The sequence below is a fragment of the Macrobrachium nipponense genome, chromosome 17 (assembly GCF_015104395.2).
Source record: "Macrobrachium nipponense isolate FS-2020 chromosome 17, ASM1510439v2, whole genome shotgun sequence".
In the NCBI taxonomy this organism is placed as follows: Eukaryota; Metazoa; Arthropoda; class Malacostraca; order Decapoda; family Palaemonidae; genus Macrobrachium; species Macrobrachium nipponense.
The window spans coordinates 82,312,066-82,336,874 of NC_087210.1; the positions used below are offsets into that span (position 1 = coordinate 82,312,066).

A 24,809-nucleotide genomic window follows, 5' to 3' on the forward strand; every position below is an offset into this window, starting at 1 on the left:
GGGAGTGTGAGGTGGGAGGGGTATATGGAGGGTCGTCGTAAGATCTTGGCGGCAGTAGCTATTTGCGTCAACCCCTCACGTGTGTTCTTCACTCATCTCTTTTTCCCCTCACTTCCCCCTTCCAACTTTTCTAACATCTCCCTCTATTCGTCCCCCTCCCCGACCCCCACCTTCACTCATTACTGTTATTTACCCTCGTTTTTTCGTAGTCTAAGAGTGGTTGTCTCATTCCTTTTCATAGGATATTTGAAAGTGCTATGTTGCATTTTACGATCGTAACTATATTTACAAAAGGAATACGCCACAGATGGTTCCTTTTTCTATGTAAGGTGCGTGTTTATTATTATTATTATTATTATCATCTCCCCACATTCAAAAACCAGATTTATCACTGTTTTCGAGTTTAGGCCTAGTCCTGTCTTTCTCACATCTCTTCCTTTAGTTTACTCTCTCTATATTTTACACTGTCGCTTCTGAAAAATCAGTCGTGCCATCACCAAAGCTATTTATGTTTTGAAAACCAGGATTGTGGCCAAAAATGCGTCATGAATTTTGAGGCAGATGTTACTCTGTTAAACAATGCACTAAGCCGTGTGTAAAATTACTCATAAATATTTTTTATACATTTCTTTAAACATTTATCGAAAGGTGTAAGTACGTTTAGTTATCACTGTGTGAAGTTTTCCTCTTCAAATATATTCGTAATAAATGATATTTTATGTAGTAAAGAAAGCTGTAAAATTATTTTTTCCTTTCTCTCCCTGTTCCAGTGCCATGAGGATCCTGCTGAGCAAAGTGCCCAGATCGTGGATGGTGGATGAGAAAAAAGATGACGGCTACACGGCTCTTCACCTGGCTGCTCTCAACAATCATGTGGAGGTGAGGAAGGCCTCGCATCTTGGGTTAGGCCTAGGCCTAACTAGGTGCATTTTGCTCTTTTGCAGATTTATCCTTCCATTCTTGAAGAATGATTTACATCATTCATGGTTTTGAGCTTCTGGAAACAGTTAGTTATACAGTAATCTGTTTGGTTATTGAGAAAGTGTCTTAACTTTTGTAAGTGCTTACGTCCTGTTTTGAATTTGATAATTATTATAATCAATGTTTTATCATGGAAAAGTATTGGTGAAAACAGGAGAAAAATATGTGTAAGCACAGACCTTAAACTTTAATATATTTGGGCTAACCCGATTCAGTTTTTTTCTATTAGTCTAATCAACTCCATTAATTTTACATTTCAGTGAATTTATTACTTTCAACCTTTTGGCAGGAAGAGGCATCGTATTTATTATGTAAATGCAAGTGAGTAAATGGCAAAACACTATCTCAAATGAACCAGAATCATGTCTCTTCGTCATATCTCGTATCTTGCAGGTTGCGGAGTTACTAGTTCACCAAGGGCGTGCTAATATGGACCTACAAAATGTGAATTTGCAAACGCCGCTCCATCTGGCTGTGGAGAGACACCACACTCAGATTGTCAGGGTGAGTCTCTCTCTCTCTCTCTCTCACTCTCAGATTTACTGACATGAGACTTTAGGCGTTTAGTTGATCATCTTTGCTCTCAGATTCCCTTCCAGCGCTGAATGACCTCATAGGTGCCAGCGCTAGGCCTATTGGCCTAAATTTCATATTCCTACTCCTACCGAGATACACCTAATTAGTAACTAAATTTTTTTTAATTAAAAAGAAAAAAAAAAGATGTGTGGAATTTAAGCTGGCTATGTATTGTTACAAAAAAGATAATAATACTCTCATCGGATAAAATTCTGAATGTATTGTTTATTTTCTGTGATAAAAGATAAAAAAAAATTAGTAACTAAATTGTGCATTCCAGCTTCTGGTTCGAGAAGGTGCTAATCTCAACCTAGCAGACAAAGATGGCGACACTCCACTGCACGAAGCGCTGAGGCACCATACTCTATCCCAGTTGAGGCAGCTGCAGGATATGCAGGATGTTGGAAAGGTGAGCTCCTTCTCAATAAACTGTGGATGGAAGACGAAAACTCCTCGGTTTTAGTTTTTATGAAATCTGTTCTTGATGGTTACTGGTAAGCTGTAGTCTGCAGTCACAAGAGGGACAACACTAGAAGGGTCCCCAAATATTTATACTAATTTTTTTGTATTTTATAGAATCTTTTTTAGAGTAAGTTCTCTGACACGGGGCATTCGCTTGAGTTTCTACGTTGCAATATAATTTGCAGTTATAGTGGATATGCATGTCCACTATCAGGAGATTCTATAGTTATAGTGGATATTCATGTCCACTATAAGGAGATTCCATAGTTATAGTGGATATTCATGGCCACTATCAGGAGATTCCATAGTTATAGTGGATATTCATAGCCACTATCAGGAGATTCCATAATTATAGTGGATATTCATGTCCACTACAAGGAGATTCCATAGTTATAGTGGATATTCATGGCCACTATCAGGAGATTCCATAGTTATAGTGGATATTCATTTCCACCATAAGGAGATTCCATAGTTATAGTGGATATTCATTTCCACCATAAGGAATAGTGGATATTCATGGCCTCCATAAAGGAGATTCCGTAGTCACCCAAGTTTTAAAATTGCATTACTCCAGTAGCATGTATAGTTAAATGTATTCATATTTGCTGCTTGTTTGAATAACTTATAAAGTTTGGTTGTTTCAAGTCTTTGGTGTCATTTATGTAGTTGAGGTATATTTTATTTTACACACCCTTTGTTGTGTCAGCGTTTGCAGAAATACACTGTATCGGAACTGTATAAGATTGCCTGCTGAAGTTTAAAGAAATATATTTCATTCTTGTAAAGTATAAGGAAATACATTAATTAATCGATACATACAGTGAAGGAATAAAATTTGAATACTTTACTAGGTTTATATGTTCTTTTTTTTTTCAATGGGAACAGTGTCACCTAGTAGCGTGCTGAAGTTTCCAACAAATTATTCACTGTTTTGTTAGTACCAGTACTCGTGATTTTAAAGGTGACTGAAATATTACTGCATAACAATGCACAGATGCTCTGGTTCTTGTTAGTTAATGGCCTTTTTTACTCATTCCTTATAAATAGTCATTCAACTTAAATAATATTGTAATACATGATTAGTCAATTCTCGTATTACAGTTCTTTATCGTTTCTATTCTATTCACTACCGTGTAGGTACTTCAGTCCCTCTTCACTTTCATGGTATTTCTGTCTCTCGTGTTTTATTCCCCTTCGCATTACTTTGCATTATTATTTCAGCCCTTTTTGTGTGTCGTTATTTCAGTCCCCTCAACTGCTGATGGGCCTGGGAACTCAAGGAGTGGACAAAAAGAGCCCAGCCTCAATAGCGTGCCTTTTGGCAGCCCATGGAGCTGACCTCAACATCAAGAACAAAAAGGGACAGACTCCGCTAGACCTATGCCCTGACCCCAACTTGTGCAAAGCCCTGACGAAGTGCTACAAAGATAAGTCGTGGTAAGTTTTGCTTTGGGTACATCTTGTAATTCTCATCATCAGGTTTTGTCAGGTTTCATTATATTTTCTCACTTATTAAATAGAGAATTCTGTGAATCATGACACTTATTGTTAACTAATCACAGTGCTAAGTTAAACTTTTTTCCTTATGTGCTGGGTGTGCATGGGTGAGCCTTAGAATACATAGATGGAGTAAAGTTTATTTTTCTTTATGTTAAAGTAATGATATAACTTGCACAGACAAAGATAAAATCTTTTCCTTAAGACCTAAATACTGTTTAATTCTATTGCAGTTCGGGAGAAATGGGTGCTCTAGAGGTTTGCGCCGAAGAAAGCCTCGAGGAGTGCATGGTGTGTTCAGATACAAAACGTGATACGCTTTTCGGTCCCTGTGGCCACATAGCTACCTGTTCAATATGCTCACCTAGAGTCAAGAAGTGTCTTATGTGTAAAGAGCCTGTGCAATCTAGAACAAAGGTAGGTCTAGAGGTGTCTAGAAGAAAGGTAGGTCCAGAGTTTTTTTTTTTTTTAGTTCAAGGTGTCATCATGTTCGCTCTAACTCACAGACTTATAAAACTCGGTACTCTAAATTGTTGTGCAGGACTGTATTTGTATAGTCATTTGCTACATTATCTTGGGTCTCTTCCGTTGAATTTTTGTTGGCTAGAAATAAAATTTTTTAAAATATCTGCAATGGAGATTTAACTCACATTTCTTATATAGCACTTATCACTTACAAACAAGTTGAATTTCTCCATATGGTGTAGCTTTAGTCTTTTACTTAATACAACTTGCATTGCATCAACAATTGCTAATTGTGATTAATGGGGTACTGTAGCTATTGAAAATAATTTTAATATTATAATGTTGCTGATTTTTTGGTCTGCCTTGGGAAACAGTGATTCTGAATATATATTTAGGAACTGTAAATATTTTTTCAAAGTGAGTAGGCTGGTGTTTGTAGCAATTAAGAGATCAAATTGTGCCTGTAACACAAAGTTCAACAAAGAGATTTTGCACAAATTTTGTTACTGTGTAATGGCTTAATTTACTGTAGTTGGTTTACCTTTTTCAAGAGGAGTTCTGGAGCATAATAGTGATTAACCCTTAAGTTGAAAGATAATTTCTTAAGAGATCTGAAAGTAAATCATTAATTTTTTTCTCTCTGTTCTCAGATCGAAGAATGTGTTGTTTGTTCAGACAAACAAGCGTCTGTACTCTTCCAGCCTTGTGGCCATATGTGTGCTTGTGACAATTGTGCCTCTCTCATGAAGAAGTGTGTCCAGTGTAGAGGAGTCATTGAAAAACATATACCATTTATTGTTTGTTGTGGTGGGCAGGGTGAGTAAAGAAGCATCGGCCGAATCAGTTTCACTAGTTTCGACTGACATGTTATTTGTAGACTTAAAGTTTCTCCAGGTTTCATGTCCGTCAGTTATTGAGATGAGTTTCTTTAACAGATTATTGAAAGTAATATAGTAAATTGTTGTAGTTCTTCAGAGGTAGTACTACACGTTTCATCATCGAATCGTTACTTTCCAGCTCCACCATCAGCTCTTCCAAATAGTGCCAACAACAACAGCGCAAGCAGCAGTGGCGGAGGCAGCAGTAGTGGCAGTAATAACGCTGCAACAGTTGCTGCGCCAACAGTAGCCCCCGGAGTGGTCGTTCCTGCTGTGGGACCCCTTATGAACAATGGCTCACGAGACATGTCATCAGCTGATCTGCAGAAACTACAACAGCAGCTCCACGATATCAAAGAACAAGTCAGTTTCTCTCTCTCTCTCTCTCTCTCTCTGCTTTGTTAACATTTTATTTTGCCCATCGCTCTCTCATCCATAGAGCAGCATCCCTCTTTAAGTGTATTGTATTGTTTACTTCATGATGCAAGTTCAATTTCATCATTCCTGTATATGTGGATTCTGTCCAGCACCTTTTTCGTTCATATTTATTCGCGTATAGCACTCTGTCATTAAAATGAAAATGGTAACCTGTTCTTTTGTGTCCCCACCCACAGACCATGTGTCCAGTTTGTCTCGATCGTTTGAAGAACATGATCTTCCTGTGCGGCCACGGAACTTGCCAGATGTGTGGGGACCGTATGCACGAATGTCCAATCTGCCGAAAACCCGTCGAAAAACGTATATTGGTTTTTTGAGCTTAAAACGATGTCTTTTCCAACGTGATAAATATTAACAGCCAGTGACGAATTTAGAGAGCTTATGATAATCATCATGCAGGACTAGATAGGTATTTCACATTCCTTCTCTGATTTTTTTGGGCATCCTACGTACATTTTACATTTTATGGCAGCATTTAAACATTCTTTTTTTAACAATCATATATCATGGCAATTTTTACATTCTGGACTTGTTTTGACAGGCATAAGTTAAATAAATATTGGGATGTTATTCCTTCAAGACGATAATGTAATATTATACTGTATAAAAAATTTACAGCATTTTACCTTGATTTTTTCATCCCCTTTAAGATATTAAGTTTAACCTTTGGGAATATTTATTACTAAAGAGCGTGAATAAGACAGATTCTTATCTTTTAGCAGTTCTTTCTTTCAACCGCAAAAAGAGAGGGTTGGGACTTGGGGTGCGGTTATCAAATTTTGACTTGCAGGTATACTACATACTACTCTAGAAAATAAACAATTTGAGGTCTTCAGTTATAGACAATTTTTTCCTGTTCTCTTGATGTTTCCTGAGTTGCAGGCGCAGTCTCATGAAGTCTTAATGTTGCACGGCGTGGATACCCTAGATCCAAGTTTGAAAGTTGTGCCCCTCCTGTTCGAAATTCGAAGTGGCAGATACCCGAGTTTGTCATCCTATAGCAAGATGGAAATCCTGTGAAGCAAGTTGCTCTCCTAAAAGTTGAATGCATGCAAGAAATTTTCGCACAGCCTAGCTTAATAATCAGCAATGTGAATAATCCTCCAGCTGATCCACAGACGAAATGTTGTAGTATCCCAGTGACTATGTGATGTCGGTATATTTCATCCACTATCCCTGATGACTCTCCTGCATCCTTTTCTTTGAAATTCATATCAGGTCTACCCTTCGTTTATCCCCCTTTTCAATTAGTTTTTTAGGCCTAACGGCAGATTTTTTTTATCTGCTGTTACTAAATGTTTTTTTTTTCCGTTTAACTGTTCATCATCCCCTATCTTCACACGTTCAAACCAGGCTTTAGTCACACCTTTTCAAAAAAGATTCTCGGTTTTCCTTATCGGTGTCATAGTTTCTGCTGTTAGACATTTGCACCAGCTATAAATCTTAACTATCCCTATACTCTGTTTTTTCCGCCTGTGGTGTTTTTGTATGGTAACACTGCGTCCTGAGCTTTAAATAGTTACGCTATGTGTAAGTTTTAGGTAAATAAAAGGATATCTGGGTGTACATTTGCAACTGAAAAGTGTTTTAATAATTTACTGTATGCGAAATTAGGCCGTTAAGATTCGAAATAGTGTTATTATTATTGTTGAATGCAAGAATGTAACTATCTAAAGCCCGGGACGCAGTGTTACCATACGCAAACACCACAGCTGGTGGACAGATGAAAAAAAACTGAGTATAGGCTTCGCCATTAACTAGCTTCGCCTTGTAAACGGTTGACAAACATTTATAATTTTTAATATTCTAGGTATTGGATAGCGCAGTCGGACATTATTATTTTTTTTAGAGTTTTGATTTATTAACCCTTAAACGTCGAGTCAAAATGTCTCCAGTATGCCGAATGGATGTGTACCATACGTCGACTCAAAAAAGTTTTTTTTTAAATTCGCGGAAAAATACTTATAGGCCTACCAGCCGAAAACTTTTGAATCACGCGCCGTGGGGGATGCCTGGGAAGTTTCTGGATGGCCAAAGGCGTTTGTTTTGTTTTAACAAAATCGTTACGCAGGCGCGAATTTCTTATCGCACTAAAAAGTATCAGTGACCCATCTCAAAAATTATTTTGTCACTGACATAATTTTTGCACTGTTTTAAATTATCCGTTACATGAAGTATTATATATGAAAATGTGCGCAATTTCATTTAGAATACAACTAAAAAATACTCATGATTGTAGCTTTTATCAGTTTTGAAATATTTCCATATAAATAACGATAAGTGCCAAAATTTCAACCTTCGGTCAACTTTGACTCTACCGAAATGGTCGAAAAACGCAATTGTAAGCTAAAACGCTTATATTTTAGTAATATTCAACTATTTACCTTAATTTTGCAACAAATTGGAAGTCTCTAGCACAATATTTCGATTGATGGTGAATTTATGAAAAAACTTTTTCCTTACGTCCGCGTGGTAACTCTTCCGAAAAATCATACATGCGATTGTGGTAATGTTTGCACCATTTTAAAATTAGTCGTTACATAAAGTTTTATTTATGGAAATGTGCGCAATTTCATGCACAATACAACTATAAACAACCCATGGTTGTAGCTTTTATCAGTTTTGAAATATTTTCATATAAAAAATGATAAGTGACAAATTTTCAACCTTCGGTCAATTTTGACTCTACCGAAATGGTCGAAAAACGCAATTGTAAGCTAAAAATATTATATTTTAGTAATATTCAATCATTTACCTTCATTTTGTAACAAATTGGAAGTCTTTAGCACAATATTTCGATTTATGGTTAATTTATGAAAAAAATAACATTTTCCTTACGTCCACGCGGTAACTCTTCCGAAAAAATCATACGTGTGATTGTGGTAATGTTTGCACCATTTTAAATTAGCCGTTACATAAAGTTTTATATATGAAAATGTGCGCAATTTCATGTAGAATACAACGAAAAATAATTGAAGGTTGTAGCTTTTCTCATTTTCGAAATATTTGCATATAAATCACGATAAATAGAAAAAAAAACCACGTTCGGTTAACTTTGACTCTACCGAAATGGTCGAAAAACGCAATTGTAAGCTAAAACTCTTATATTTTAGTAATATTCAATCATTTACCTTAATTTTTCAACAAATTAGAAGTCTTTAGCACAATATTTCGATTTATGGTGAATTTATGAAAAAACTTTCCTTCCCTCCGTGCGCGGATTCTCCGCCATAAATCTTTGAAATGCGTACATCGCATTCTCGGAAAATTTGATCCGTTTCATATTAGGCATTTCATAGAGTTTTATATATGAAAATGTGCGCAATTTCATGTAGAATGAAAGGAAAAATATTTGAAGGTTGTAGCTTTTCTAATTTCCGAAATAATTGCATATAAAAAAAAATTTATAAAAAAATTTTGACATTTGGTCAACTTTAACTCGTCCGAAATGGTCGAAAACTGCAATTGTAAGCTAAAACTCTTACAGTATCGTAATATTCCATCATAACTTCATCTTGAAACAAATTCGAAGTCTCTATAACAATATTTAGATTTATGGTGAATTTTAAAAAAAAATATTTTTTTACATCTGTGCGTTACGAATTCATGCATCATTTTGTGATAATATTTTCTCTGTGTTGCTTTTATCATTTTACAATGTGTTGTATACCAAAATGATCGCAATTTAGTGTACATTACGCAAACACCACACGCTGGTGGACAGATGGAAAAAAACTGAGTATAGGCTTCGCCATTGACTAGCTTCGCCTTGTAAACGGTTGACAAACATTTATAATTTTTTAATATTCTAGGTATTGGATAGCGCAGTCGGACATTATTATTTTTTTTAGAGTTTTGATTTATTAACGGTTTTGTTTATCGTAGGCAAGTCTAGTTTTAAGTTTTCGCAAGGATAGGCCTAAGGGGAGGAGACGTAGCCTAGGTCTATTATCCTACCTGACTTCACATAGACAACTTTAAAAAAGGATATTTAGGCCTATTAAGTAGCATCTCCTAGACCTATTAGCCTCTGACTTCACATAGAATGAAAGGTCTACTATTTGGACAGTGTAGACCAGCATACTGTTATTTCAGGCTATCAAAGGGTAACGAAAGAATTTCATTCAGGCTAGGCCTACTATTTAATTTCAATAGGCTACAAGCTAGCCTCCCCCCCACCCCAGGTGCTTGGTAATTTGGTTAAAATATCTCTAGTCCAGGGGCCAGTACTGAACACGGCGAAATACAATGGACGCCCCAATCCATATTGGTTGTCGAATCGCCTCAGTGGCGTGGTTGGTATGGTGTTTCCTTCCCACCTCGGTGGTCGCGGGTTCGATTCTCGGCCATTCCATTGAGGAGTGAGAGATGTGTATTTCTGGTGATAGAAGTTCACTCTCGACGTGGTTCGGAAGTCACGTCAAGCCGTTGGTCCCGTTGCTGAATAACCACTGGTTCCATGCAACGTAAAAACACCATACAGACAGACATAGTGGATGTCGTATCCGCGGTAACGTTCCTTGCATTCCGTGCGGAATGCTTCTAGAAGTAGAAATACCTATTTTTGGGGTTAAACTATAGAAATGGGTTTGTGCTGTCTCCATTACATTACCTTTTACTTTAAATCATATCACAATTTTAACTTGGAAACTTTGTCCCACGTTGTTACGTGCTTATAATGTTTCTGACGTTCATTTTGTGAAGAAATTACCCAACCAAACACTCGCATAGCCTAACCTGACCAGTGGTACCAGATCCTTACCCTATTGCACGAACTCAGAAGTACTCTCAAATAGGGGCTACCAGGTTGGGGTATTTAAGACCCTCATTATTACTATACTGAAGGTTGCCTTTGTCATTAACATCTCGGGTTTTTAGTCAAGCTGTGGTTTACTTCTGTGAAGGAGTAGCTTTTCCACATCTATGTAGGGGTCTACGCTTTCCTCTTTTAACCATACTGATTTAGCAGTTTCGGTAAAATGCAAATTTAGGATTTATTGTACTACCTTTTACAATTTCATGTCATACTAATTTGTACCTTCAACGCTGAGTTTTTGAAGGAACAAAAATTGCTGCTCCGTTTGCCTATTCTTAAGCCAATGGGTGTTCCAGCCGTTAACAAATAATTATTACCAGAATTAGAGTGGAAAATACTCTACAGTAGATAGGTCAGTAGGCTACAGTATCGTAAAAATAGATCGACTCCTTTGGCTCTGGTAAATCCCAGTGGCTTGCTGCCATTTGAGAGGATTTCACATCTCTGTCGTATTGAATTTTTGTAAACTGCTGGTTCCAGATTCCTTCAATTTCCCATGCACAATGAAGCTTCTCAACAAAAGGTTAAAGGTTCTCAGAAGTACTGGACACTTTTTGTATTACCCCATTAGGTGTTGCAGTCTCACTTTGGTGTCTGTGGACAAGTACTAGTTTCTGAACGCCCATTCAGGACATCCATGCCTCCCAACTTTGAGTAGTAGGTTTCCAGCACATTCTACCGATTTCCCTTTGCGAATTTTGTTCATTGCAAAAGCACACTTGGCATCTGCTACTTACAATAAAAAGTCTAGTTTCCCATAATTTTTGTCTTTAAGGCTGAATTTTTCAAGTAGTAGACAAATTAGCTAATGTTGCTGCATGCTGTACAAGATCTATATTTCTATATTAGAAATATGTACCAGTGCTTAAGTGAGTGCAGTAAAAAAAAAAAAAAAAAATTCAATCTTGGATCCCCAGGGCCAGTAATGTTTCTTATTACTGGAATAGCTGAGGATTCAGCAGTACTCTCTTGTAGGTTATCTTTAGTATTAGCTCATCAGGTTTTGTTATCGTGCTGCTGTTTCCTTTTCTCATTGACATCGAAGCGTCACCACATCTAATCAGGATGTCTGTGCTTTTCCACTTTGAACTAAGCCATTTTGGCAGTGTTTATTTTGCGGCTATCAGTAAGTGGAAAAACACATACAGCATTTTGTTTTATATTGAAAGGTTAATTCTTTAGGAACAGTGATGTTCATTATCACTAGGGCAGCTGAAGAGACTTAAGCATTTCGATATTGTCTTATAGGGTCCCTTTGGTATTAGCTTATGACGTACGTATTACACTTTTGATGTAGTTTCTTCCGTTCTGCAATAGAATGGCTAAACATCCATCCAGTATGTCCACTCCTGCCTCTGAATGAGGCTTTTTTTGCTCAGTATTTCTTTTACAATTTTCTTTTAAGTCTTATTACACATAGTAGAGCATCTACATTTAGGAACACCTCTACAAATCTAATTTAGGCTCTGTATTTAAAATCAGTCCATCTTCACTGTGATAGATAGGTGGTAGTTTTGTCATAAATATATGACTTTTATATAGTTTATACATACAGAATTTCAAAAACAAACATGACTCAATATCAGATTGACTGAGGCTAACAGTTTTAATATCTTTTTCACCCCAAGGTAGTTCTACTTTATTGCATCTGGGCAGAATTTAAATGTATGTCTTATGGGTGTGATCTTCCATGACCAGGTTTTGAACACATGCCCGTTTTTGGGTGAGGTACAGAAGTGATAGGGACTTATGCATCCGACTACAGAGAGAGATAACCACCACCTCTCTCTCTCTCTCCAATGCCTTACCTCCTTCCTCCTTCAGGTGTCATTACTTTATTATACCAAAGCATGCCATGAATAGAGCACAAAGCCCTTCTCAATGGTATTGGAGGTCCTGCACTCTACCCAGCAGGAAAAGACTTGCTTTCTGGAGGTTTTATACATTTAAAAATAAAGCTTTCAATAATCATCAAAAGGAAGTATTTCTTGCTTCCATTGTTAATGGAAGTTCTTTGCCGATTCTTGATGGAGGGGGACTTAATTGGAAGTTGCCAATGCATGCTCTTTAGTGTTATGGTAGAATTGTCATGTTCTGTAAGCCTTTTCTTCCTTTATCCTCTGGTTTTGCACCAACAAGTTGCATTTCTTGGTATGCGTGGGAAATGCTTTCCCATGATCCTTCTTAATATAGCTGCAAAAAAAGCTGCCTAATTGCCTGTTAATTCTCATGTAGTTACACCGCATGATAAAGGTTGTTCTCACAATCACTCTCCTTATCAGGAGACCAGACTAACAATGATTTTTTTTTATTAGTATTATTGAACTTGCCTCGAGCACCTTCTCCCTGTATGTTTATACATACTATTGCAATGTTTTCAGTTTACAGACTTTGCTCAATAAGTTTATGCATCTTTCTGTGATGTATTGAGGTAATGGGTGCCATTTCCTTAGTTGGCACATTCAAAATGATTAAGTATTTTCGGATCACTTGTTTGGTTTTGCTGGTCTTGTTGTCAGCCATTGCTGTTCACATTCAGCTCAGTGTTAAAAGATTCTAACCATTATTAATCGGGATGAGGTTTCAAGATCCAAGCTACAAAATGCATTTTTTCCTCCCTTCTTGTCATGGTTTTTAACTCTTGTAAACAGATATTTTCTCGTAACTCTGCAACCTGTGTGCTTGCCCTTCTTCGAGATATCTTTTGCATCTTCCTTTACAATATCTACCGTTTCAGTTTATAAACTAATACAGGAACATACAGGTGCCTGTAGTGGACCTTTTCCTCATAAGTTTTTGCCTAAAGCATCGTATTTAGAATCTGTCTTTATTTTTGTCCATTCCCATCCCCTTCCTGTGATTTCATGCTCAAGTAATTATCTATGCATGCCATTACTTGTGAAGAAAAAATCTAATATGACTTTTCTTATCCCAGACCTTGTAATTAGTATGATACAGGAGTAAAATGACAAATTTTTAATCAATTTGTATTTGAGTTATTGTTCCCACCCCCATTTTTCTTTTACTAACACAGATAATCATTGCAGATCATGTGGTACACTATTTGCCTTTGCCATAGTCATTTCTGTTACCCTCCAAATTTTTACTGAATCTACTTCCCTGAAATGTGGGCTATTTGCCAATCTAGTTACCAAAGTCATGCAAACTATTACTTACCTTGGCCTTTTCAGAATATTAAAGTAAAGTACAATAATACAGTACTAATGTAATTACTGCCGGGTATCTTCTCCATATCAGAATATAGTAGGGAACTGGTGACGAGAGCAAGGAGGAATGTAAACTTATTGTGTGTACAGGTTAGATACAAAGGAGTTATACAGTATAAATCTGGTGTAGTGGGAGCAAGTGCTCGTGTTGTGTACAAATCAAGGAGACCAGAATCATTTTTCTTTTATAGTAAAGGTTATCAGCTGCAATGACAAAATGCCATTTGGATATTCTATGAGGAGGAGACCTGAAAATGCATTTTAAGTTTATTTTTTAGCAGAGTAAAGCAGTACTGAAATCATTCAGTGACAATTGTTACAATTGCTAAACACACTTAAGAAATTCAGATTGATAACTGATGAGTGGAGAAGCGGAGGCAATATAATTTTAAGATGGTAAATGTACCTTTGTCATCAAATTCAGTTGCTGTCCTAGGCAAGGCATGCCCTACACAACAAAACTTGCCAGGTGCCTATTTGATAATAAAGGAAAGGAAGTACAAATGAAAATTGAGAGAAAGAGTGAAGAAGTGTTCCATCAAATAAAGGTGAAAAAAACATCCAGTACAGGGTAATGTAATGAGAGGAATACTATATTGTATGTAAGGAGACTGAAAGAGGAGGAGGCTAAAGACTGAATTGTTAACAAGAATAGCATCTGAATCTCGACACACAAGTGAGAGAGAGAGAAAAGAAAATGTTCAGGCCTGCAAATGGATTTGAAGGCAGCAAAATATATGAGACCAAACTGATAAAATTGAAAGTTTAAAAGAATGTGATGTGGACTAATAAAATACAGGAAGATGTTCGTGTCAAGAGGGAAAAGGCAACATCTAGAGGTTAGGAGAGCCATTGGAATGATGAGAATTGTCAGTCCCAGCACTATTAGGAATCACAGGTTAATTTTCAAAAAGCTGCTAGTTATTGATGAGCATCCCATATACTGTACTATATTCTGAACTGCACGTGCTCCTTTGTGCTACATTAGACTACGTTAATTATATAAGAATCAGTACCATACGTGGAAAGGCTGAGGAATTACTAACATAGGCCCTTCACATAATACATCTACAGAGGGAATACTATGCAGAGCGGAAATTTAAACTTAAGTAGGAGTGCAAAAAGGAAGACACATGAGTAGCTACATGCAGATCTAGCGTACACAGCAGAATCTCAAGAGGAAAAAGTTGCTAGATTTGTCATAATACTGAAGAGTAAATGGAGAGGAAAGAATTGAAAGCCAGTGAAAGCAAGACAGTTATCAGGAAAGAGGTAAACTTGTGACCATATGCAAAGAAATGCCCAGGATTGCAAATAATACAAATCTAAAGCCCAGATGTATCAGAAGAGCAAATGGGGAAGAAAGCAGAGTTCTGTTAATTTAAGACATATGGACTGTGAAGGACTGAATTTAATTCAATATACAATTTAAACCAAAGGCCAAGCATTGGGGCCAATGAGGTCATTCAGCATTGAAATGGAAATTGACCAGTTTTAAAAGGTGTAACAGGAGGAAAACCTCGCAGTTGCACTATGAATCGATTGTTAAGAGGGGCAGAAAATAAGATGGAGTAAGAGAATATGAAAGGTGTGAAGGTGAGGGCTGTAACATAAATGGAAGCAGATGTGTGAATTACTCACCAAAAGTTACTTGAGTACTGGATCAAATGTATTCAGTATCCCTTAAACAAAAAGGAGCAGGCAGAGCTGTAGGTGGAAAAAATGAGATTTGATGTGCTACCACAAAACGCTAAAATTAATGCCTGATATGCAGCAAGATTATCATAGCATTTCAAAGAAAAGTGAACAATTGTGCCGTGTCCAGAGGCTGGAATAGGACCTAAGATGGTATTGAGATATACATTATAAAAATGAGGAACAGTGGATATGTAAGTAGGAAAGTGAAACCCAGTATGGAGATCTAGAAACTTGTGGAGAAAGCCGTAAATGAAGACCAAGACAAGTTGGCGTTTAGACTAGTGCATAAGACAGAAGCGAGGAAAGAGGACATCATGAACCCTGGTTGGGAAATACGCACCTCAATAAAGTGTAAGTAGTTGTAATAGAAAAGCTAAACTTACTCAAAGTCATTTTATTACATTAATAATTTCCTTACATTGGTACAAAAGGTATATTTCAGGTAAGAATTGCCAAAGTTTTCGGGAGAAAAGAACAAGTTGGGGAATTGGCAGACTAATGCCTTCCAACTACCATTTTTTCTTTTTTTTTCTTTTTTCTTTTTTTAACTAATGTTACTTGGTCCTTTCTATTTGGTTAAAACACTTCCATTATGTACAAATATGATAAGATTTGCACAAAGTATGTACAAAGAATGAATGTATGGAAATCTTTGGTCAATCATGAGATGCAACATAACATTTATGGAAGGACCATCATCTTTAAGACACATATCTACAAGTTAAAATTACATTTGAAAAGGTTCTCATGGAGAAACAAATGACACACTATTAGAGGCAAATAACAGAAAACAGAACAAAACCACAATGACCAGAGTTTAGATAAAGACTGTTTTTATATTTATAATTCTTTCATTCAGTCACGATACAAAAGTGTGATTGCTGACTTCTCTCGCAGATGAAGATTGTATCCTACTTATTACTAAAAACAAACAACGATCACTGTTTCTTGCTTTGTTCCATTCTCAGATTTTGCCTCCAGAATGAGCTTCTGAATGTACACATCTTGACACTCGAGGTAGTCGCGAATGAACTCGTAACTTCTTATGGGTAGAAGACATAAGTCAGCTCCCACTAATATATATATTTATATATATTTTTTTTTATAAACCACAGCTAGGCATTTGTCTTTCTGGCTATGACTACAAAAGTTTATTACAAAAAATAACTAACCTAGTATCCTTTTACAATAAAAATTTGAAAAAAGGAATAAATCAAATATTTACATTTCCACATTATAATTAGAAAAAAAAGAAAAAAAAAGTTAAACCAAAACTAGGCACTTACTGAACCCAAAAGAAAATCTTACTCTAAACCAGGTACCAAAAGAGCCCTTCTCCCAATGGCATGTTAACTTGCATAGCAATTTCTTAGGTTTCCTATGAACAAATTCAAGAGACAGATATTTGTCAAGAAGTCCAGCATATGCTTCAATGAAGAAGAAAATAAATAAAAGTTCAAGGAGTTGATTAATTTACAAAATCAAAATTAATTTTTAATTAATGCTATGTGAATTGCATAACTTTAATAAATGCCTAAATAAAGTAAAAACTTTTAAAGAAGCAATACCAAATTCCTCAGTGCCCTATTGTTTATATAATTTTAAAACAATTTACTTTCATGGAGACCACAAGCTTGCACTTTCCAATACTTAGATTGTTTTTGTCAAACCTAGCAATCTGACAAGCATAACCATGGTTTATTTTAAAGGATCTGCCAAATAAAATTAATAATTCTACATGAATCTTGACTTTTCTATTAATTAAATATTAAAAGGTCTATTAAAATAATCTACACTTCCAAACTGGGATGTTGCAGTTTACTGCACACCGGAGAAAATCCTTCCAAAATAACAATGACTACTTCAACAATACAACCAATACAAAGTACAAGAAAAAATTGACAAATTCTTGCATTCTATTTAGGCATGAGATATTTGTGTCATGAGAAAACTATTTCTTTAAGTGGTTTACTCAAATGATTTACAAATTTAAGTGTTCTATACACATGACAATTATTTTGATCAAAATGTTCTTATAACAATTAAATTGACTTTCAGACAATACAACTGATGAAATTATAAAATTGCATAGAGCTTGCCTGCCAACCATTTTCAAACTTGACCACTATTTCAACTGACCCTCATTAACTATCAGCATTTCTTTTTGAATTTTCTACAATGCCTAACAATTATTGAATCATTCAGTGACAATAACCAATTCACACCAGGAACCTTTACTTACCAATCATATCAATTTTTACTTTAAGACAACAATGAGGCACTTCACATGCAGCTATAATGAATGTTTTAACAAAAAATTAAAATACAAACAATCATGTGTAACCATTTTCTAACAATTTTGCCAAGAGCATCAAGCACCTGCACAAATAACAAATACTGCCCAGTTGATTATGCGTAAATGACTTTAGTGCATTTCTTCAAAAAACATAGATTCTATACCTCTTTTTACATAAATATAGATACCCTACCTATCAAGGAAAGAAGATGGAAAATAGTGTACCATAGAAACTCGATGCAAGTTAAATCCAGCTCAAAATGGCAGGCCAGTATAGACAATCAGTGGGAGAGAGGAGGCTGTGGTAGCAATGGTGATGTGAGCAATGATATGATAATTGGAGAGGTGATGATGAGAACAGAAATGTGAACAAATAATATAATGACTATGGAGGTAGGCAAAAGAAGCTTCAATCAAATAAACAATACTGAAAACGGGCACTGTCTGCCTCCAGATTACTTTAGTCTTAACTAAACATGCATATTGCAACTTTTTGTTATAATTTAATGATAAAAAATCTTTGTGCTACTTAACAAAAGTGCCTAAAAGCTAATTCTCCTTATACCAAATTTCCACCACTTGACAGAGAATCTAAAGTTATCTGAACCAATAAGAATTTTCTAATATATCCCATGGAAGCATGAGTCTTTACAATAAGTTTTGTACTGGTTTTCATTCACATTTTAAAATGACCCTTGGAGACAGACAAAATATAGTTGATACAACTGGTAACAGAATTCGGAAGTCTAACTAAAATGATCTCTGGGATCCTGGAAAAACATAATTTAGAGATGAACGATGAATAATATAGGAACAGATGAAATGTGATGTGACTGGGTATGGTAATGTTACTTGCTTGTGGGCGGGTTGTGATTATGTGGCGACATGAGACCTGAAAGGAAGTGTGGGGCAGGAAGATTTCCCTGGGGTAGGAAGTTCTTATATATTCCCAAGCTAGCTAGGGCATCAGGTGTAAGACCTGACAACCCTGAAGAAAGCCCTAATGAACTGAGGTGAAGCTGAGCTGCCGCCATATGCTGCGCTGCCGTAGTACTCGCACTACTACCACCACTACCACTACTACTCGTTGTAGGAATTAAACCCTGGGGTAACATACTATTGTAATAAGCAGCAAGGTCCATGAAAGGAAATATAGAAATATGTGGTGACCCTCCAGCTCCAGAATTGGGTTTAACTCCTGGAGACAGCATAGGCGACAGGTACGGTAGTAGAGCGGCAGGATTTAAAGGTAGACCTCCTAAACCAGGTGGGAGACCTTGTGCAGCTGCAAGAGCTGCTGTCACTGGATTAGCTCCACCTTGGGGTTTATTAGGTGATTGTCTGGCAGGATGATCTGAAGATTTTATACTCACACTTGGGGGTTGAATCCTATTACTGTTACAGTTTTTGCTTGTACCTGGTTTAGAAACTGGTGACACAGTTATATCTCGCCTAGTAGATAAATCTAATAGTTCTATTTCGGGTCTTTCAGTTTTTGGCGGTTTGCTACTTTTATTTACTGTTGGACGACTTAGATCCAGAATTTCTATTTCTGGACTAGCACTTTTATTTGTGTCCTTAACACTCATTTTATTTACATCAGTTGTTGGCTTTCCGTATATATGTTTTGCTTGCGAGTAAACCGACTGTGACTGTATGACTCTTGGTGGATCAGGTCTTATAGGATTAGGATCTCTGATGGATTTACTTATATGAGGTTGATGTGCTGCTGGTGCCGGTGCTGGAAATATACTAGTCTGCGGTAGTAATTGTGCAATGGCACTGATAGTTTTGTTGCTTTGATGGGCAGGAAGTAATAACTTGGCATCCAGAAGATTCATCTGTCTAATCATATCAGCAGAGACTAAACCTGGTACAGCAGGCAAACCTGCTTTGCTTGCTGGAGTCTCTTGAATGACTGAAGGGCGGCCATTCCCCTTTTCTCTTGAATTTGCTCCATTAACTCTAGCACCATCTTCTGTTTTCAGTTTTTTGGTTGCTGGCTCTTGTAAAGGTTTTTCATACCTGAAATTCAACAGAAGGATTTTTAAGTGCTTCTGCATTTTAACTTTATAACAAATTTCAAGTGTATGCTGTATGTTGATAAGCTTTCACCAAGTTAAAATTATAAAGTTTATAACATATATACTGGTGCACATATTTCTTGCAAACATCGTTTTCCAATTTGTCTATAAATACAAGAAATAACAATATTAATATGAATAAAATTTTCTGGTTTCAACTGCAACTACATTTATGAGGAGGGATTCCTTACCTTTCAGCTATCTTAGCCAAATCTTGTAAAGCTGACATCCCGAAGCTGGCTTTAATATTCTCTAAGGTCATGAGATCAGCAAGCTGCAAACCTTTCAAACCTGGAGGTACAGCTGCTAATGGATCATGAAGAGGACCTCCTGGAACCACACTACCTATGGATCTTGGTATGGGGGTAATGGTGATTTCTGGGCGCTTAGCTAGGTCTTCGGGGATTGTGCCACTGTCTTTCTTGGTGGTAACCTTTGGAACCTAAATAAAATATTTGAGATAAATATTATGGGAAAAAGTTAATGTTGTTCCAAAAAAAACAACCATTTTATGAATTGCAAGAATAATCATTATTTGATTTTCTTAACTAGAAATAAAGGAAAAATTCCTGGAAATTGGAGAAATTCCATAGAAAAATAAGTGTTTCTTCACATATAATGTATATAAAATTAACAACCTTACTGAAGTTTCAATTGCATCAAAAAGTATACTAGGACCCTAAATTAATGTGCCTTGAAATCTAGGCACTAAACATCAACCATTTACATTAAGTAACTAAGAAGCTTTTCAATGAGTAAGACAAATTTTGTAGAAACAGAGTTTATAATTACCCGATTCAGTACAATCATTTCAGATTTCTCTATGCAGAACACAACAATATTTACTTAAGTATTAATTTTCCTATTGATCTGACTTGTGAGTCAAGTACTTTTTATTTTAGTTGAGTGTCAGTTTAAAATTCAATTATAAAAGTACGTTTCTATACTCTTGTTTTTTTCCATCTGTCCATCCGCCTGTGGTGGTCGCACATGGTAACACTGCATACGCTATGTGTAAGTTTTAGGTAAATAAAAGGATATCTGGGTGTACATTTGCAACTGAATAGTGTTTTAATAATTTACTGTATGCGAATTACACCGTTAATATTCGAAATAGGTTATTATAATAATTGTAAGGTGAATGTAACTATCCAAAGCCTGGGACAAAGTGTTACCATACGCAAACACCACAGGCAGGTGGACAGATGAAAAAAAAAAAAGAAATAGTGATAACCATTTTCTAACCACGTTTATACACATTTCAAAAGGGTTGACCTAATAATACAAATGCAAGACGACCAAGCATTGTTCACAGACCTGATTGTGGACAGCTCTCAAGAAAAGAAAATAATTAATTAATAAAGTGATGGCAAGTAACTGCTTAGATAGATGGTGGCAAATGAATTAATCAATTTTGCCAGAGGTTTTCATTTTTATTTTACCATATATTTCTGCTGTGCCCATACTAAGTTACTTCCCATTTTTGTAGTGCTGTAAACTATCAAATGCTGAATATCATTCAACTTCCATGTTTGATAAAATACTAAATGCAACTTAAATGTTTGTTCCAATCATTTATTTAAAAAATAAATGACCAAGTAAAAATTTGATTAAAACGGTCATGATCATCTATGGCAAATATAATTCTTGACTTGGATAAATTGTGCTTCAAAACTGCTCCCTCTTTACTGCCCAGGTTACTAAACGTATCCTGATCCTAAAAGTATACAAACAGGAGCTAAAAGAGGCTGCCACACCAGAAGTTTATCATAATGGAAAAAGTTATGTTCCATTATCATACACCGAGTGTATCACCAACCAGTTGGAAAAAATCCATAACCAATGTTAAATCATTATCAATCCCAATGTGAGGTGTAACTGTATACTTCAATGAAATCACTGTGTGCAATTTTAGGTGCAAAAGAGAGAAATAATATTTTATTAACACTGGAAACAGTCAGTAAACTGGCTCAGTATATGTACAGTTCCTAAATTCCACATCTATTATTTATCACTCTAGTTCTAATAAATATTATCAACCACCAAATTGGTTGTTTTAATCAATAAAAAAAAATACTACCATAAAATTTTACATGAAAAAGATACAGGTTTCATATGTTAAGACTTTTCAACTGAACTGAGAAAAGTGACTGTTTATATTGAGAAGTTAAAATAGCATTCACTTATTTTGGATAGTTTCATGGTAGTTTGATTTGGTTACAAGTTGTCAACCCAAATATTTGTATTGTAGTACTTTTTTTGTGTGTCAATAACATGCCAAGGGAGAGATTTTGGAATTATATGACTAAAAATTTTCTTAATGTTGCAATTGTTTTTTTTTTCAGTCAATAAATTATCTTGCTAGCGCACATGTATGATACTATTCAGCTTTGAGAGAGAGACCAACTACATAACCAGATAAGACACTCTCACATGCAAATACACATATAATATACCACCACTAATGGAAATAGAAATTCTAGACGCTAATTTTCCCTTTTTTTCCGAACAGGGACGAGCCTATGAATGTTTAGGATAGTGCAATGTGAAAATTTCTATTATACTAAGAGTAAGTAACAATGACACACAAGACTGGTTTATGCCAAGCATGAAGCAATTGTATGTGGATATAGTACTTTTCTTCTGTCTCTCTGGAGGCCATGAATATTTATTTTTTATTTTTTATTAAGAGCCATTTATTTCCCAAGCTGCGAATAGGGGAATCATCAGTATCATAACCTGACTGGACACTCATGATGAAGGTACTAAATATATAATACTTATCAGTTTCTCATAACGCTTTCTAACATACTTCTCCAAATACAGGTAAAAGATGCTTAATGACTAGTAAATGTTCTGGCTATGTCGTTAATTGGACCTTCGGTAAACATGATGTACTGAAAAGCATGTAACTCAATGTACTTTTCTTCTGTACTTTCACCATCTCCCATAACATCCACTTTCATTTAATAATACTCAACTGTTAATTTATGGTATATATACAATGTGGATCATTACTGTAGCTATAAAACTGATGTATATAGCCTGGTCTGTCATGCATTACAAATTTATCCATGTTAACATTGGCAAAACATTGTTCTCCAATTGGTAAAACCAAATCATCATCATCATCATTGCCATGTGATGCAAAGGCATCTTTGAAATTTCACAGCTGTTTTTAATTTCAACATACTATTTTTACTTCTCTCCAGCCTACATTCTCATAGTTTTCATATATTAATAGATTTAGTTTCACTAACTGATCTGATACCCACAGGGGCCAGCTGACACTATCCAGTATGTACTATCAACTTACAGGTTGTGTGAAGGGCAAGCCCATGCTACAATTTGGGCATAAAGACATACACTGGCTAATAAATATTACCTTCATGGCAAGAATACTTTGAAAAATTGGGTAGTGTGGTATTTGCTGCTAACCATGAAAAAACCCTACACTAAATTTTAATTTTATAAGCAAGGTTAAATATTAATATGGAAATCACAAGTACAATACTGCACCTTGAAATATGTCTGGTAGTAATTTTGCTTTGTTTTGATGCTACTACATCAGGGACAAAACTGCATTTTTTCATTTTAAATTACAATAAAAAGTACAAGAAATATATAAGAGTAAAGTCTGAAAATGCAGATATGTAGGCTATGCCTAGAAAAGCAATAGTTTGGTTAATGTCTAATAGCATCTTGGTGCAATTAGACTGCTTACTTCTGATATCTACCATTACTAAACTGAGACTTTTACATGCTATTCATAAGCTTAATGATTGTTTGTTTGTATGGTGTTTTTACGTTGCATGGAACCAGTGGTTATTCAGCAACGGGACCAATGGCTTTATGTGACTTCTGAACCACGTCGAGTCATAAGCTTAATGAATCTTTGACGCATAGTAAGTCAGATGTTAAAAGAGTCGCAAAAATATTGTATTCTTTGGCATGGAATGCAAATGCTTTTCAACAATTGTATAAAAAGGGTCAACTATCCTTTCTCCCTCTCTACTTTACTCAGATTATGTTTTTTTTTTTTTTTTTTTTTTGACACTTCTATAGTTAACATTCATCCTTTGTTTATACATGGCTTCCATATCCATTTTTAACATGGCTTCCATATCCATTTAAGAGACCCATAACATTGCACACAATTACTATTCCATGTTTTTTTTGCTTTTTTTTACCTCAATTCAGAAAAAAGATCCAAACCGTACAAATGTTTTTCTTCATAAGGACACTTCCAAACAGTACAAGCGTTTCTCTTCACAAGGATACTTCCAAACAGTGCAAGCGTTTCTCTTCACAAGGATACTTCCAAACAGTACAAGCATTTCTCTTCATAAGGACACTTCCAATGTTAATTATGCATAACCTTTAGTTTGATTTCTTATAATGAACGTAAATACTTTAACATCATGCCTTTTCACTTCTGCATCCAGCTAAATTTCTTATTAAATATGAATAAATGTACTTTTAATAAAACTACCTATACTTGGAACACTTTTAACTGTTTCATATAAAATGACCAAGCAAAGGAATTTAGAGGAGGATTAGGGTGGGGACAGAAGCATATGCTAATTAAGAGTAGTCTACTTACTTCTCTAAATACAACAAACACAACTTCTAACTATAATAGGGTCTCCTGAGCTAAACTACAAAACACCTGTGTGCTTGGGAAAGAAAAAAAAAATAAACATAATTAAAATGTTGGTATCATATGTTATATAATGCCAATGATCATTAAATAGCCCTGAAATATAAACTTTTGTTATGTATTATACCATTCATGCACACAAACAATTTTTCAAATGAAAGTGCTTTTTCACTGGGCCCACCAAGATACATTACAGTATTAGATATTGATAATGCAGACAATGCATTTATTGCAAAAAATCTTAAAACTATAATTGAAATGATTGAGTACTACTTTGAGACAAAAGTCATGCAAATGAAATAGAGTGCCATGCATGAAGCTTTAGTAATTATTCTAAACAACTTCAAGTTACACAAGCATGCTTATTACAATAACCATGGAATAAACTCCATAGAGTAGTATTCCTTTCATTAATACTTCCATTACCATGAAGAAACCCTTCCAATACCAAGCACTTAATAGTAGTCTTAACCAATGCAAAATCTGCTGGGATCCCCAAGGATATTACTCCTATTCGATGCAAGGATTTTAGATAAAACGTTTTATTTACAAAATGCTGGTGAGTTATTTAACCAAGAACTTATTAGGTAGTTGTACGACCATTCTTCTCAATGGTGTGGGCCATCTTTGCTCTAATCAGAACTTATCTGATGAAGGTTAGGGGCAGCACCAAGCTGGCTAGCTCACCTGACAGTAACAATGAATCACTGCAAGGTTAGCCGTAATTAAAC

At 35.6% G+C, this 24,809-nt stretch overlaps 2 protein-coding genes and 1 long non-coding RNA gene across 7 annotated transcripts in view; 1 reads left to right on the top strand and 2 right to left on the bottom strand.

The window, feature by feature from the left end:
* Window positions 1–304: 304 nt before the first annotated feature.
* On the top strand, window positions 305–5,922 carry LOC135196372 (E3 ubiquitin-protein ligase mib1-like). Its single transcript, XM_064223157.1, has 9 exons — window positions 305–329; window positions 771–879; window positions 1,375–1,485; window positions 1,838–1,966; window positions 3,266–3,456; window positions 3,750–3,933; window positions 4,632–4,797; window positions 4,999–5,222; window positions 5,474–5,922. The coding sequence occupies exons 2-9, from the start codon at window positions 775–777 to the stop codon at window positions 5,612–5,614; spliced, it is 1,251 nt and encodes a 416-aa protein (XP_064079227.1). The 5' UTR covers window positions 305–329; window positions 771–774; the 3' UTR covers window positions 5,615–5,922.
* Window positions 5,923–15,417: 9,495 nt separating this feature from the next.
* The window catches only part of LOC135196373 (AT-rich interactive domain-containing protein 5B-like), a 185,813-nt gene continuing 176,421 nt past the window's right edge, over window positions 15,418–24,809 (bottom strand). For all 5 annotated transcript variants that reach the window (XM_064223160.1, XM_064223162.1, XM_064223161.1 and 2 more), the window contains 2 exons: window positions 19,610–19,860; window positions 15,418–19,359 (listed from right to left, as the gene is read on the bottom strand). In XM_064223160.1, coding sequence (XP_064079230.1) covers window positions 18,183–19,359; window positions 19,610–19,860 — 1,428 coding nt within the window. In that variant the 3' untranslated portion in view covers window positions 15,418–18,182. The remainder of the gene's footprint in view (window positions 19,360–19,609; window positions 19,861–24,809) is intronic.
* LOC135196376 (uncharacterized) lies at window positions 20,368–24,807 on the bottom strand. The gene is made up of 2 exons (XR_010310398.1): window positions 21,014–24,807; window positions 20,368–20,971 (listed from the first exon to the last, which is right to left on the bottom strand). It is a non-coding gene; the product is annotated as an uncharacterized LOC135196376 (long non-coding RNA).

Bases quoted from the DNA above. Each gene is read 5' to 3' on its own strand.
- LOC135196372 (XM_064223157.1), top strand. From the start codon at position 775: ATGAGGATCCTGCTGAGCAAAGTGCCCAGATCGTGGATGGTGGATGAG. The intron at 1,486-1,837 runs GTGAGTCTCTCT...TGTGCATTCCAG, and splicing joins ACCACACTCAGATTGTCAGG to CTTCTGGTTCGAGAAGGTGC. The intron at 1,967-3,265 runs GTGAGCTCCTTC...TCGTTATTTCAG, and splicing joins ATATGCAGGATGTTGGAAAG to TCCCCTCAACTGCTGATGGG.